The 15879-nt window shown below is 39.4% G+C and overlaps 1 protein-coding gene across 1 annotated transcript; it reads right to left on the reverse strand.

Moving 5' to 3' along the window:
* Positions 1–1896: 1896 nt before the first annotated feature.
* LOC134800655 (modular serine protease-like) lies at positions 1897–15228 on the reverse strand. Its single transcript, XM_063773137.1, has 7 exons — positions 15125–15228; positions 9919–10080; positions 8919–9043; positions 8587–8742; positions 8031–8190; positions 2973–3141; positions 1897–2068 (listed from the first exon to the last, which is right to left on the reverse strand). Exons 1-7 carry the CDS (start codon positions 15189–15191, stop codon positions 1897–1899), a joined length of 1011 nt encoding a protein of 336 aa, XP_063629207.1. The 5' UTR covers positions 15192–15228.
* Positions 15229–15879: the final 651 nt, after the last annotated feature.

Consider the following 15879-nt stretch of genomic DNA (forward strand, 5'->3'; position numbering starts at 1 on the left):
GGCGTCACTAGATGGCGTTACTGTCTCCAAACATCGAAGTTATAGTTATTTTCTCGATTATTCCGGATATAATCATAATATTTTTTAAAAGTAACTTATAAATCTAATAGCTATAACTATAAAATTTATACATAAATTTAAAAAATTGTATATTACCAACATTTTCTCAATTTAAATCTCAAAAAACATAAATCTCGCTTACGAAGTTTCGAAGTGCGGTTAGTATATATACAAATTAGAGTGTATAGTAAGTGTACTTGCTTCGGCAGTACATATACTAAAATTGGAACGATACAGAGAAGATTAACAACAACTGCTGCCTAGCCTAGGGCCTTCATGCGTATACAACCAATGCCTACCGTAGTGTAATTGTAATATTTATCAGCAAAGGCCCAACGTCGTATTACACAACCACTTACTTAACGTAGGGTAACTGTAGGACTCGTAAACAAATGCCCATTACATAATTAGACTGTAGGCACACTATAAATTACACAACTATTTACCTACGGTAGTATTGTAAGAATCCTACACAAGGCCCAACGTAAAGTTACAATGTTGGCCCTTTGTGGGACAAGCTGTGTTGGGCCTTCAACCTGGTGCACGACTACCTACCAACCTACCTGACTTGCCGTTGGGTAATTGTTGAATTTGCAAACAGAAGCACAACGAAAAAATTGCCCTTTTTTATTTTTTTGCAGTTGGCCCTACAGCAAGCCATACGGCCAAATGTAACAATTAACCAACCATCAAACAAATGTCTATAGGCCCAACCACGGCCCAACCAAAACCACCACCGTTGAATAATTGTATGATTTATTTAAATAGGCCCAACGAAAAAATTACTCTAATGGCCCTCTGTTGGGAATCTTCGGGAGGGCCTTTGTCGAGGGCCCTCCAGCAAATCGTACGGCCAAATGTAACAATTAACCAACCATCAAACAAATGTGTATAGGCCCAACCACGGCCCAACCAAAACCACCACCGTTGAATAATTGTATGATTTATTTAAATAGGCCCAACGAAAAAATTACTCTTATGGCCCTCTGTTGGGAATCTTCGGGAGGGCCTTTGTCGAGGGCCCTCCAGCAAATCGTACGGCCAAATATAACGGTTGCCCAACTAATACGTAAACAAAGGCCCAACAAAATCCCTACAAGAAAATGCTATTAGGGAAATTACACATTTTTCGATTATTTTTAGAAGGCATTGAAAATGATGTGATGGACAGGTGAATGATATTCATTTCAGGTGAATGATGACAAGAAACCAGGTTAACGGCAACGTACACAGGTTAATGGTGCCTCTCGATAACCTGTCAATATTTTCATTGGAAATTGTACTTATTTCTCGATAACCTGCTTCTACTATCGATAACCTGGGGACAAAATATCTTTCACCTGTCCTTGATGTCATTCACCTGAATTTCAAACGCCTATATCTTCTAAGCTAATTGAAGAAATTGCTTCCCTTCCACATTTTCTAATAGTTTAAGTTGCCTTTTAACGATCCCAATAAAAATAATGCGAAAATGCAAAATTTTTGAAAAACAAATGTTAACCTGGCGGTGCCAACTTTTTGAGAAATGACCTTAATAATTATTAGTTTGGTGTCATTTCCTTTAATAGGATAGCAAAATGTAATAAAATTGGTAATCATTCCGAGTTATCATTTTGGTGATCATTTATTATACCACAGGTACTACCACATGCGTTTCGGTGGTTATTTGCGAAGATAGTCGCGTCCTAATCCGCAAAGACTATTAGCCACACACTCATGTATATAGGTACATGTGCAACGAGAAGAGACCGTGTGTTGTGCTGTGCCGTGCCTCGAGTGAACTAACAAAGCTGGAGTGTAATAAAACAACCAAACAAGAGAAAAAAGTAATATAATCTAACAGTGACAATGACAGTTGCATTGGTCGGCATCAGTAGGGTCGGCACCGGCAGTGGCGCTGGCGCTGGCGGTGGCGGTGGTGTAGTAGCGCGCGCACTCCGCCTCGACGCCGGGGACGTGTCGCTCCAGGAACGCGCGGTGAGCCGCCACGAGCGTGAACGCGGCGTACCTGCATCACAAACGACGATGACATTTAGTTACTAGAGTTAGACAGCAATTCTGATAGCCCACGCAGTGCAAGTGTTATTTATACATCATAATTTCATAGAAGTTTGACGTTTAAAATAACAATTGCACTACGTGGACTATTAAAGTCACTGCAGACTTTTTTTGGTCTAACTCTAACCCCCTTATTCATAAACGCACGACAAACCTCCGTTAGCTAATAATCGTTTGTCTTTATATATCTGTCATTTTGACTTATGTATTTGTAAGAAAGGGATAAAACATAATTTAACTAAGTCAGGCCCGTAAAGTTTCATGAATAAGGGAGTTAGAAAATAGGGACCACCTTGAGAGTGACTTGGTAAGAATTTGACTTACTTGTTATTGTTACTTTTACTAACGTTTTCAATAAATTGCCGCGAAAATTATAAGAAACAATGAAATTGGAGAGAAAACAAGGGAACATGTTAAAATTATTCCAAATGATTTATGATTACGAGTTATATTTAGCCCTGAATGAATCTTCATCATACCTAACAGCACGGTACTTCATCATACGGTACGAGCAAAAAGCTCGGTGGCTAAAAAAAAATGAGTTTGTAAAAAAGTAAACTATTCTAGCTCAAAAGTTTTAGCATTCATTCAGTTACGTAAGTTACGTTACGTGTATAGTAGATATGGCGGCGAGAGCACAGTAGATACGCAGCCTAACAAAACTCTATCTAAGCTGTATACCGACTTGGTATTGGTAGGTAAGTGGTAAGCGACAGAATGTCGAAGAAGGAAGAACCACTATAAACATCAAATTCCTATAAAATATGAAGTAGGTATGTATAAGGGTAAATAGTGGCACATGGTATAGGAACCAGGACGGCCTGGAAGCGATAAATAAACGTGTAGGCAGGTACCGGAACGTAGCACAGCTGGTGATGGTCCCGTACGGTCCGGGGTCCGGGAAGGGCGTGGAGCCGACGCCGCGCAGGTACGGGACGGCGGAGTGTCCGGCGCCGCTGTAGGACGCCAGCCCGCTGCCGGCGTCGCCGCGGCAGACCAGCGACTCGGCTCTGCCGCCGGCACCTGCATGGCATGCCGAGGAAACATACGAGAGATATCTATAAATACTTAGTTACATATAATCTGTGAAATACATTTATCATTACAAAATGAAATCGTGGGGATGTTGTGATAATATTGACTTGGACGACACCAGGTCCGTTGACTGTGTCATGTGTAAATTATATTTTCACTTAAGTTGCGTGTGGGCCCCGGGCTTTGAGCCGGAATATGCAAGTTTAGCTGACTGGAAGTGCCCGGCATGCGTATCTAACATACCGAAAGGCACCAGACATGACTCGACTCCTGTTCGTAACGTAACCACTGTCAGAGGAAACAAGAGGCCGGCCCTGAACTCGCCCCCGACTCCCGCCGCGGCCGTCACAGCCGAAGACGTCCGTACCATAGTCCAGACCCTACTGAAGCAAGAACTAGAGAACACTGTTAAAGAGATCACTTCCTCGTTGAGCAAAACAATAGCAAATCACCTAGAACCTATAAAAGCAGAAATTAAGGAGATGAAACAATCGATGGATTTCATGAGTTCGCAATTTGATGACATGGAAGTTGAAATCGGTAATGCGAAGAAAAAGATGGCTGAAATGGAAACAGAAAATAGGAACCTGAAGAGTACTGTCGCAGACTTGACTCAGCATATTAATAATCTAGAACAGCAATCCCGTACTAACAATTTGGAAATACAGTGTGTTCCAGAAAATAGAAAGGAAAATTTATATACTATTATTAACAACCTGGCACAGACAGTAGGATGTGACATAAACAGCAGCATCACGAATTGCACCCGCATTGCAAAACAAAATACCGAATCGGCTAGACCCCGCTCCATAGTAGTACAGCTTGCATCCCCTAGAGCCCGCGATGCGTTGCTTGCTGCTGTTTTAAAATTCAACAAAGCCAACCCTCAAGACAAACTTAACTGCGCACATCTCGGATTTTCGGGCATAACTTCATCGGTTTTCGTCGTGGAACACTTGTCACCTGCCAATAAGAAGTTGCACGCCGCCGCCAGGCACGCTGCTAAAGATAAAGGCTTCAAATATGTTTGGGTTCGAAATGGGAGGATCTTTATAAGGAAAACAGATGAAAGTGAAGTCATATACATTAAAAACATAGAGATTTTAAACAAACTAAACTAATCATTATATAATTTAAGTATTAACTTTTTTTTTTGTTTAAACACGTATTTATTAATATATTATTAAAAGAGCTAGAATTAAATATGTATTATCAAAATGTACGCGGTTTACGCACAAAAACTGATTTGTTCTCTCTTAACTTAAGATGTTGTAATTATGATGTTATAATATTAACGGAGACATGGCTTAACAACTCTGTACTGAGCAGTGAGCTATTTGACGATAGGTATGTTGTCTATAGAAGGGATAGAGAGGAATCTAGCGTTTGCAGGGGTAAGGAGGGAGGGGGTGTGTTGGTCGCTGTTCTGAAAACACTACATTCTAAACGAATGCCTCATTGGGAAAGTAAGTTTGAGGACCTATGGATTACCATCGATATTTCAAGTAACTGTACTCGTCAAATGGCTCTCTGTGCAGTCTATCTTCCACCTCCCTTGCAAAGAAGTTCACTGAAATACTTTATAGATCACTGTAGTTCGATCATAGAAGAAAAAGAACATCATTTATGTATAGTTGGGGACTTTAATTTGGGAAACATTAGTTGGGACCTTATACAAAAAGAGGACAGTAATTACATAGCACCAGGATTTAGCAATATTTTAATCGATTTTATGCACCTAATCAAGTTAAAACAATTCAATTTTATTACTAATAATATGGGTCGTATTTTAGATTTAGTCATGTCTACAGTAGCGTCATGTAATGTTTCTCAAAATGTAAGTCCTCTGAGCAATATAGACCCTTTCCATCCTTCACTTGAAGTTCTTATTACGTTTGCAAGCGCGCCTCGATTGTCGTACAATAATGTTAACACCCGGCCAAACTTTTACAAAGCCAAATATGACCTTATACGAGCAGATCTTAGTAATTGTCTATGGGATGATATATTTTTTGGCCTCACCGACGTAAACGATATGCTAGGCGCGTTCTCAGAGGTAGTCAAACAGCTGATTCGAAGACACGTACCACTTGTTAAGCCTAAAAGCAACCGTTTTCCCCCATGGTTTGATAAGAACTTAAAACGAGCGTTAAACGAGAAAAATAAAATAAGAGTTCGCTATAAAAAATACAAAAATCCTATGGATGCCTTAGAGCTAAAATTGCTTAGCAAGCGGTGCGAGTGTCTGGCTACCTCTCGGTACAATGCTTATATATCAAAGGTGGAAGATGAGCTTACTGAAAATCCTAAATTATTTTGGTCACATCTAAAAGCTAAACGAGGTGGGTCAAGTGCTTATCCGGCATCAATGTCTCACGGGTCAATGGCCACCACAGATAATACCGAAATCTGCGACATGTTTGCATCCTACTTTTCCTCGGTGTACATCGCCGATTCTTATGACGTCGATTTAGAATATAAATCACCGTTACCACAATCCCTTATCAACAACAGCCAGTGCTTATCATCTGTTGTCGTAGACAAAGAAGCTCTACTTGTTAAGCTGAAAAGTATGGATTGTAGCAAAGGAGCCGGACCAGATGGTATCCCACCTATCTTTATTGTTTCTTGCGCATCTCAGTTGGTTGAGCCCTTATGGCATATTTTTAATAAATCACTTTCCTCTGGAATCTTTCCTACAGCTTGGAAGATCGCTAAGGTTGTCCCCATTCCTAAATCAGGCGACGATAGCATAGTTTCAAACTATAGACCAATATCGATTTTATCGTGTTATGCTAAGATCTTAGAATCCCTTATCTACCCTTATATACAAAGACATTTTAAACCTTATTTGACGGACAATCAGCATGGATTTGTGAGTTCTAGATCGACATGTACAAACTTAGTATCATTTACCGAGTTACTAACGAATGCTGTGGACGCAGGTAAACAAACAGACGTGATATATACTGACTTCAGTAAAGCTTTTGATAGGGTCTCCCACTCAATACTAATGTACAAATTATCAGCATACGGTGTATCAGGCAATGTGTTACAGTGGTTACAGTCTTATTTAACTGAAAGGGTTTTCTATGTGGTGGTGAATGGCTACGAATCGTCTTATCATAATATAACATCTGGCGTACCCCAAGGCTCGCATTTAGGTCCTATCCTTTTCAACTTATTTATTAATGACGTAACTGAATGCTTCCACCACTCTACGGTTTTTATGTATGCAGATGACCTTAAGTTCGCACGCGTTATTAACACAACTGAAGATATCACCTTACTTCAAAGCGATATTATAAGACTGAGTAGTTGGTGTAAGCATAACCTAATGCACATTAATATCAAAAAATGCATCCATATAAAATTCACTCGAAAACAAAATGTAACAAAGTCAGACTACCATATAGACGGTTGCAAACTAACCGAAGTTGAGAACGCTCGCGATCTTGGAGTTCTTTTCGACAACAAATTAACGTTTATCCCTCACATAGAGAATATTGTCAAGAGGGCATCTAAGACTTTGGGCTTTGTCATAAGAAACACTAGATCATTTAGGCGCAGCGCAACCAAAATATTACTATATAATAGTCTAGTGAGGAGTATTTTGGAATATTGCAGCGTTGTCTGGCGGCCGCATTACGCTACTCACTCATTACGGTTAGAACGTGTTCAAAAAAGGTTCACTCGTCACTTAGCTTTTCAGGCACGTGTTATGGCTAAAAGATCAATATCCTATCAAAGGAAACTGCAATATTTCAAGATGGATTCCCTAGAAGACCGACGGGCGCTCTTGGATGCAACTTTTTTGTACAAGTTAGTGAACCACAAAATAGATTGTCCACAACTACTGACATTGCTGAACTTTCGTGCTCCATCTCGTTTCCCCCGTAACGCTATCACCCCTCTTTACGCCCCGCTAAGAAGATCAGTTTCAGGCACTAACTCTCCAATATGCAGGTTATGTAAAATTGCTAATGGTTGCTGTGACAAAGCGGATATGCACTATGACCCACTAAATAAATTTATAATATCTGTCCGAAAATATTTCCTAAAACATAAATAATTAGAAAATAAGTTTAAATTTAGAATTTCTTTAGTTGTTTACTTATATATGTTTTGCATGCGGTGTTTACCTGTAAGTGATTGTGACATCACTCCCTACATGTATTAGCTTGTACGTTTTAAATGTATCGATGTCAACAATTGTTGGTGAACCTTAATAAAATAAAATAAAATAAAAATATCGACATATTTGTAATGTCACTCACGTACGGTCAAAGATATATGTAGTCTGCGCTGTGCCACAACGTACCTCCTCAGTCCTCACAGCACAGCCAGAACAATCCTAGTTTACGGCATTTGTTGGTTGATTGTTGATTGCCACTGTAACTAGGACCGAACGACGCGACGTGGCACTGACGTCACAGAACTCGTTGACCGTAACTAAAAGACTAATGTACCTATAAATATAGCTCAACATGTTTCGATCTGACATGTCTTAGACACAGTCTACGCCGGGCTGTTGCTGTACAGAATCGAAAAATATCGTCGGGAGCATTCTGGTAAACTAGAACTTAATTTTGTGAAGTACATTAAGGGTCCAATTAACAACAAATTGCTAACTAGATTTAGTGACTATACGGTGATGACATGGGGCGGACAACAGACGCCTACGAATATGGAGGTATTATGGGAGCGACAACTGCGATATGACTAATATGGGGTAAAGTGGATTGAAACCAACTAAATACATAGGTAAGTAGGTAGATGCTTGGTTTGAGGCCGCTGGCAATCCTATCGGCCCGTGAGCTTCCGATGTAAAGAGTCCGGCTCCTTCACCCAGCTCTACCACCAGTATTACGCTTCACCTGGCTTGAATCCGGCGCAGATCTTGTCTTCAGAGAGCTGTTCCAGGAAGTAGGGCTTCGACCCGTTGGTGCAGCGCTCGCGGGACGTGTAGCGCACCTCCAGCGCCGTGAACAGGGGCGAAGGCAGCCACTGACCCGCAAGCTGCAGCGTGCCCATGTTCTGGAACATACATTTAATTAGACTCATTATAGAATATGTTTGACCATACCTCTCTCTCTGTGGAAAATGACGAAGCGGTCGGGAACGTTGTAGGGCCCTTTCGGTTTGAAAGTTTCTAAGCAGTTTGCTAAAGTGATACTTGACTTTTCATTCTACTAAACTGCTCAATATACCTGCGTATAAATAAATTTCCACGTGTTTTGTGCGTCTGAACGAAAAATCAGCAAAAAGGGTTTCATAAAATGATAACGTTATGAAAAATCACTCCGAGCATTTATTATTTCGAAACAAAAGCTCTTCAAACTAAGGCTCTTAATTAAACAAAACATTTCTGACTATGATCGACTATGGATACCTACATATTTATATTTTCTGAGATATAATGTAGGCACTCACGCGACCGTAGCTCCCCTCAGCCACACATGTGTGATCGAAGCTGACGCATACAGGCGTGACGCCGACGAGCGGCTCGCGCAGCGACACCACGGCGATGTCGTCCGCGTACAGCCCCGCGCGGTCGCGGTACGACGGAGGAATGTGGATCGCACTCACCTGAGATAAACAATATACCTACATCGACTAAGCCAAAATTAAGGAATTAAGACAAAGTAACAGGAGGAAAAATATTGTTTCCACATGCAGAATAACAAAAATACAGCAAAAAGGATGGAAGACCTTTGGGTTGGGTTGTTTACCACACCACCATATTAAAATATAAACAAGCATACGTTGGCCTTCTGCACGGCAGCCCACTCAGTTCGGCTCGAGAGTCCGCCGTAGGTGCGCGCCACCGTGAACTGCGAGGCCGGCAGCGGGCCTCCCTCGGCTCCCTCCCGCCAGAAGCAGCGGGCGGCTGGAAACATTATAATATTGTGAAATAAGTATTCCGATGCGGATAACATTGTCCCAGTCCTAGTCCAAGGCTGTGCGAGGTGGAGGAAAATTCAGAAGCGGAGGGCGCGACCGAGATAAGATAAAATTTATTTCATTGAAAAATATCCAAAAATTAAAACAATCATAATACGCTTAAATAGTTACTTAATATAAATTTACAATATGGTTTAGAAAAGAAAACATAATAAAAGATCGTGTATTAAGCAATAATTGTAACTGGCTCTAACATATTTTACATCAACCTAAACTAAGAGAGCACTTGTGCCGTCCCTCTCCGTTGGTGTTCTCGTAAATCTCCACACTCCAGCGCAGGAACTGCGTGCCGCTCACTTGGTACTCGATGTCTGTGTATAGAGGAGGTCTGCGGTGTACCTGATATGACGGTAGATGGCGTGACGAGCGAGCCGCCGCACTTGTGTCGTCTGTCTCCGTTGGTGTTCTCGTAAATCTCCACACTCCAGCGCAGGAACTGCGTGCCGCTCACTTGGTACTCGATGTCTGTGTATAGAGGAGGTCCGCGGTGTACCTGAAATGACGGTAGATGGCGTGACGAGCGAGCCGCCGCACTTATGCTGTCTGTCTCCGTTGGTGTTCTCGTAAATCTCCACACTCCAGCGCAGGAACTGCGTGCCGCTCACTTGGTACTCGATGTCTGTGTATAGAGGAGGTCCGCGGTGTACCTGATATGACGGTAGATGGCGTGACGAGCGAACCGCCGCACTTGTGCTGTCTGTCTCCGTTGGTGTTCTCGTAAATCTCCACACTCCAGCGCAGGAACTGCGTGCCGCTCACTTGGTACTCGATGTCTGTGTATGGAGGAGGTCTGCGGTGTACCTGATATGACGGTAGATGGCGTGACGAGCGAGCCGCCGCACTTGTGCTGTCTGTCTCCGTTGGTGTTCTCGTAAATCTCCACACTCCAGCGCAGGAACTGCGTGCCGCTCACTTGGTACTCGATGTCGGTGTACGCTTGGACTAGGTCGGGTTCAGTCGGCACTATGTTAAGATAATAAGTTTTTGTCAAGAATTATCCTTGATAAACCAACATATGTATTTTTATCTTAGAGCATTTAATAACTGGAGTCGCCCTCTGCCGAAAAACTTGCACAATTGTGCAAACTTTTGTATAGACTGACATGGCTATTTGTACGTTACGTACTAATAGCAATACATTTGACGTCCCCTCTCCCGCAAAAATCGGCAGACTGTTTCGTACACAAAATGACAGCCATGATGTCTTCCAGTTACTAAATGCTCTAAGAGTTTTATACAGGTCGCACAAATTAGTTTTAGCCAATTTGCCGATAGGTAGATACCTATATGGCGCTGTACACAATTATGCTTTGTATACTTCGGTCAACATTCTTTTCTGTTTATAGTTACATGAGATTATTTAAAGTTTGTACGGAACAATCGGTGCGCGAGTTAAACGAACTCGCACTTGACCGGTTTTTTAGGGTTCCGTAGCCAAATGGCAAAAAACGGAACCCTTATGGATTCGTCATGTCTGTCTGTCCGTCCGTATGTCACTGCCACTTTTTTCCGAAACTATAAGAACTATATATACTGTTGAAACTTGGTAAGTAGATGTATTCTATGAACCGCATTAAGATTTTCACACAAAAATAGAAAAAAAAAACAATAAATTTTGGGGGTTCCCCATACTTAGAACTGAAACTCAAAAATTTTTTTCCTCATACCCATACGTGTGTGGTATCTATAGATAGGTCTTCAAAAATTATATTGAGGTTTCTAATATATATTTTTTTCTAAACTGAATAGTTTGCGCGAGAGACACTTCCAACTTGCAAAGTGGTAAAATGTCGTCCGTCCCCCCCCTGTAACTTCTAAAATATATAAGAGAAAGATAAAACTAAAAAAATATATGATGTACATTACCATGCAAACTTCCACCGAAAATTGGTTTGAACAAGATCTAGTAAGTAGTTTTTTTAATACCTAAGTCATAAACTCATAAATCGTAAACCGCAATTTTATTATGTTACTTGCTGCTACGGAACCCTTCATGGGCGATAGGGTGGTTCAAAAAAACATTTTTTTTTATTTTCCTACGGGGCACCCCCTTATTTTGTTACACTTATTATGCTGATAAAATACACCAAGTTTCGTAATTTTATCTCAACTACAAGGGGGTGTTCAACCACTTTGAAAATTTTGTATGTTGTATGAAAACCAAAAAAAACAAGTATTTATTATTCAGAATTTTATTTAAGTATCTGTTTCCACATTATTTGCACATGTGATTTATAAGTTTTTAAGTAGAAAAACATTTTTATTTCTATTTTTTATAATTTTTCAAAAGTAAGATTTTTAGAATTTCACCCTAAAAAATCATAAAAAATTTAAATAAAAATGGTTATTCACCAAATAACTTTTAAATCACACTTTCAAATAATGTGAAAACTACTACTTACATAAAACTCAAAAAAATAATACCTTGATTTTTTTGGATTTCATACAACTTTGAAAAATTTCAAAGTGTTTGAGCACCCCCTTGTAGTTGAGATAAGATTACAAAACTTGGCATATTTAGTCAACAGAACAAGTGTAACAAAATGAGGGGGTGCCGCTTCTTCTAGCTAGAGTTTGATTTTTTCCCATACAAACGTGAACCACCCTAATGGGCGAGTTCGACTCGCACTTGGCCGCTTTTTTTTAATAATAATAACCGTGTATTACTGATAATGATTAAGTACAAATAAATGATTATGAATTAAAATTCAAGTATACATATATCAGTGAACAATTCAAAATTTGCATCAGATTACTTTGCCACAATTTGGACAAAATGCACTTATTATTTATTTATTTATTTAAGAAACAAGCAGTCTTTTATAGTTATATATAACACTGGAACTTTTTCTTAAAACTAGACTTACAGTTTCCATAATGAAAATATTTTAACATCATGTTTACCTAATTAAAGTAGTTTCTATATAGTAAAACAGTAGGGCTACCGCCAATACCGAAAATCGTCAATTGCGGGCATTTTTCTCTGTCACTCTAATTACGCCTTCATTGGAGTAAAAGAGTAAGATCCCCGCAATTTGCGAATTTCGGTTTTCGCGGTAGCCCCTCAGAGCTATTTGTGCGCGCAATAACAAAAAAAAAGAAACATATAATAATAAAATATAACTTGATTATAACAACCATAACAATTGTTTACAAACTGAATACTAATAAAAAGGTTTTGTTATTCATTAATAAATTATAAGAAGCAGTAACATCTAATACTGAGAAGCGCCAATCTAAACATTTGGGTTATTAATTATTACACTGCAAAGATAGTGTTTTAAATCTATTAATTTTCTCACAGAAAATATTTCCCGTTGTACAACCTGCACGCCCTTCTAACAAAACAATTTTTTGCGTTTGTAAGCAATCCGACTACGGGGGATGTAAAAGAGGGGTTTTTTCCTGCAAGCACGTTCACAACGTCGAGGGACTCTGAAGGAAAGTGAATGTAATAACGGAGCATCAATAATATTATTAAGGAAAAAATCATTTATTTACATACAATATATATACAGTGGTACTACTAACGGTATATTATTAATAATTTTATAAAGGGTTAAGATATCGGTACGTTCTCGGCGATAAAAACAAAGCTAAATTGAAAAGATTTTTGCCATAAATTGTAAATATCGATATCACTATTTGCAATCCCTAAACTTTTTATTGGTTGTTTACTTACAATTTGCTCTGGCGTGTGAGTGAGCGTGTTTGCGGAATGCGCACTACTCGCAGGTCCGGTCCGCCGAGGGTCCGCCGGCGCCGGCGCCGGACAAAAGGACTAAAAGTATAGGTAAGGTAACCTTTTATTTGTGACTCGGGCGACTGCAGGTGGTACATTTAAAACGCATATGTTCGGTGCTTATAAGGAAAATATCAATAGATATAAAACAGATATTCGTGTCACAAACAAGGAAAGAGTTATAACGCGCAATTAAACTAGTTTTTATATAACAACAGATTTTAGGATTAAAACGTAGAACAGTCATTATATTTTATTAAAATCGAAATTATTGTTTATAACCATTACTTTAGACGTCTCGGTTTTTCTAGCTAGGATCTTGCAGTCTCTTATCCATAAATTAGTTTTTAGGATTCCCAAAGGGTAAAAACGGGACCCTATTACTAAGACTCCACTGTCCGTCTGTCACCAGGCTGTAACTCATGAACCGTGATAGCTAAACCGTTGAAATTTTCACAGATGATGTATTTCTGTTGCCGCTATAACAACAAATTTATACCTACTAAAAACAGAATAAAATTAATATTTAAGTGGGGCTCCCATACAACAAACGTGATTTTTTTGCGTAATGGTACCTACAGAACCCTTCGTGGGCGGGTCCGACTCGCACTTGGCCGATTTTTAAGTACCTACAAAGAGAGCGAGCCGGTGTGGTGTAAAATATGTATCTACCTACTATACACATATTACACACGTAGAAAATAAAACCACCGCCCGAGCCATCTCTCTAATAAATAATATACTCACCCCCAGGTCCCGGGTGCCGACTTATTTACTGACAGGTTGGGGATGTTTATCAAAACCACCATGTCTGCTCTAAACCATTACTCTACTTGGTAGTTAATATTTATTTTTATCTATTGTTTATACGTAAGGTTTTATTTGTTTTCCTATCTGCTTCATATTTCTATTTGTTTTGTTTTCACTGTATTTGAGTTTTACTTCTTTTAATTTATAATTTGTAAATGTGTCTTATCTTCTATTTGACCGTGTAAGCGAATTGGTAAACTACTGTAAGCTTATATGAGAGGAATGATCATGGTAAAAATTATTGTATTGTAAAGAATATAAATTAATTAATAGGTATTATCGCCATGTGTCTGCCTTTATGTTTAGTCAAGTGTTTCTTCTATAGTTTAGTGTTTTTTCTTTAAGTAATTAAGAGTATTGGTAAGTATTTATATATATAAACAGGACACAAAAATAAAAAACTCAGCGGTGTAGGTACCTACCTATTGTAAACAAGCTTGGTATCTAAGTACCTATAGCAGAAAACAGACATACTTGTACAAATTACGAGATACTGAATAGGTAAGTATAGGTATACCTTACTGATGATCAATCTCTGCAGAAGAAACTTTGCATGCGCAGTCAACAGAATAGAGCTCCTTAATTTTGTTAAAAAATAAATAGGGATGTACCGACTATCCGGCCTCATTTGTAGTCGGCGATTAGTCGGCAAAAACGGCCGATTAGTCGGCACTTTATAAGTAACAGAAAAAACCGGACAAGTGCGAGTCGAACTCGCCCACCGAGGGTTCCGTACTTTTTAGTATTTGTTGTTATAGCGGCAACAGAAATTTTCAACTGCCTAGCTATCACGGTTCATGAGATACAGCCTGGTGACAGACGGACGGACGGACGGACGGACGGACAGCGGAGTCTTAGTAATAGGGTCCCGTTTTTACCCTTTGGGTACGGAACCCTAAAAACGGGGCAAAAAGAAATAAACAGCAAATATTTACCATAAGCTTTTCACCTATTTTACCCAAATTCATATTTAGGGTGCTTACGGAAACTTTTGTACGAATTATTGACCGCTTGGTCGCTTTCTTGTCCGGTCGTCGTATGAAAATAGCCTTAGGATTTATTTATTTATTTTATTTTTCAGCATTTACTATTTATAATAATACGAATAACGCGTCGAAAGGGGTAAATCGGTTGTTTTTTCAGTGCATCTGAACCGAAATTAGACGAAACTAATGATCCGGCCGACTAGTCGGCCGACTAATCAGCCATCCGAGCGCCGATTAGTCGGCTAGTCGGCTAAATCAATAGTCGGTACATCACTAAAAATAAGCCATTTGTAAAGAATTTCAAAAACATTAATTAATATGTATGTAACAAATCGTAATGATAAAGATAGTTTATTATTCAAGTAGGCACATATTGGGTATAATGCTCTTATGAACGTCAAATAAAGCTACACCGGCTCCAACCCTACAGTCCCTACACCTCTGCCTCGAGAAGATAAAGTATACTTACACCTGCAAAAAACGGTTGCAAAAAACTGAGAGCCGGCCACACCAAGCAACACAAACACCTTCCACATGGTGTCACACCACAGACACACTGTGCCGGCGCTTCGAGGCCACTTTTCTATTTATACTTGTGCAAATGTGCAGTGCATCGCATAATGACTTGCTTGACATGTATACATACCTACATATTGCACTTGTGCCCACAATATGGAATTAAAATCGACTCGACTAATTTAATAAAGCTCCGTTTCCTTACATGTCTATCTATCTATCTAATCTAATACCTTTAAACGAGCAATTCTTGTTTATTTATTTACATGTATATATATTTCGGGGATCTCGAAAACGGCTCTAACGATTTCGATGAAATTTGCTATAAGTATGGGGGTTTTTGGGGGCGATAAATCGAGCTACCTAGGTCTTACCTCTGGGAAAACGCGTATTTTTTAGTTTTTATATGTTTTCCGAGCTAAGCTCGGTCTCCCAGATATTTACTAACAATCAGTTACCCTCTTAAGTCAGTCGAATTATCATTCATAACCTAACAAGTGCTATAATATAATGAAAAAGCACGCGTGTTTAATATTTAGGATTATGAGCCTAAAAGCGGTTCAACAACTTCCACGTTACGAGCAAGTGTGTTGAAAAATACTTTGTTATTGAAAATAATACAAGCTGTTAGCGCACCATCTGTGGTGATCCTTTAAACTGTTTGTTTATGATAAGAATATGTAGGTATTGTAGGTACTTAGGTACCTG

This window comes from Cydia splendana, chromosome 20 (assembly GCF_910591565.1).
Source record: "Cydia splendana chromosome 20, ilCydSple1.2, whole genome shotgun sequence".
Classification (NCBI taxonomy): Eukaryota; Metazoa; Arthropoda; class Insecta; order Lepidoptera; family Tortricidae; genus Cydia; species Cydia splendana.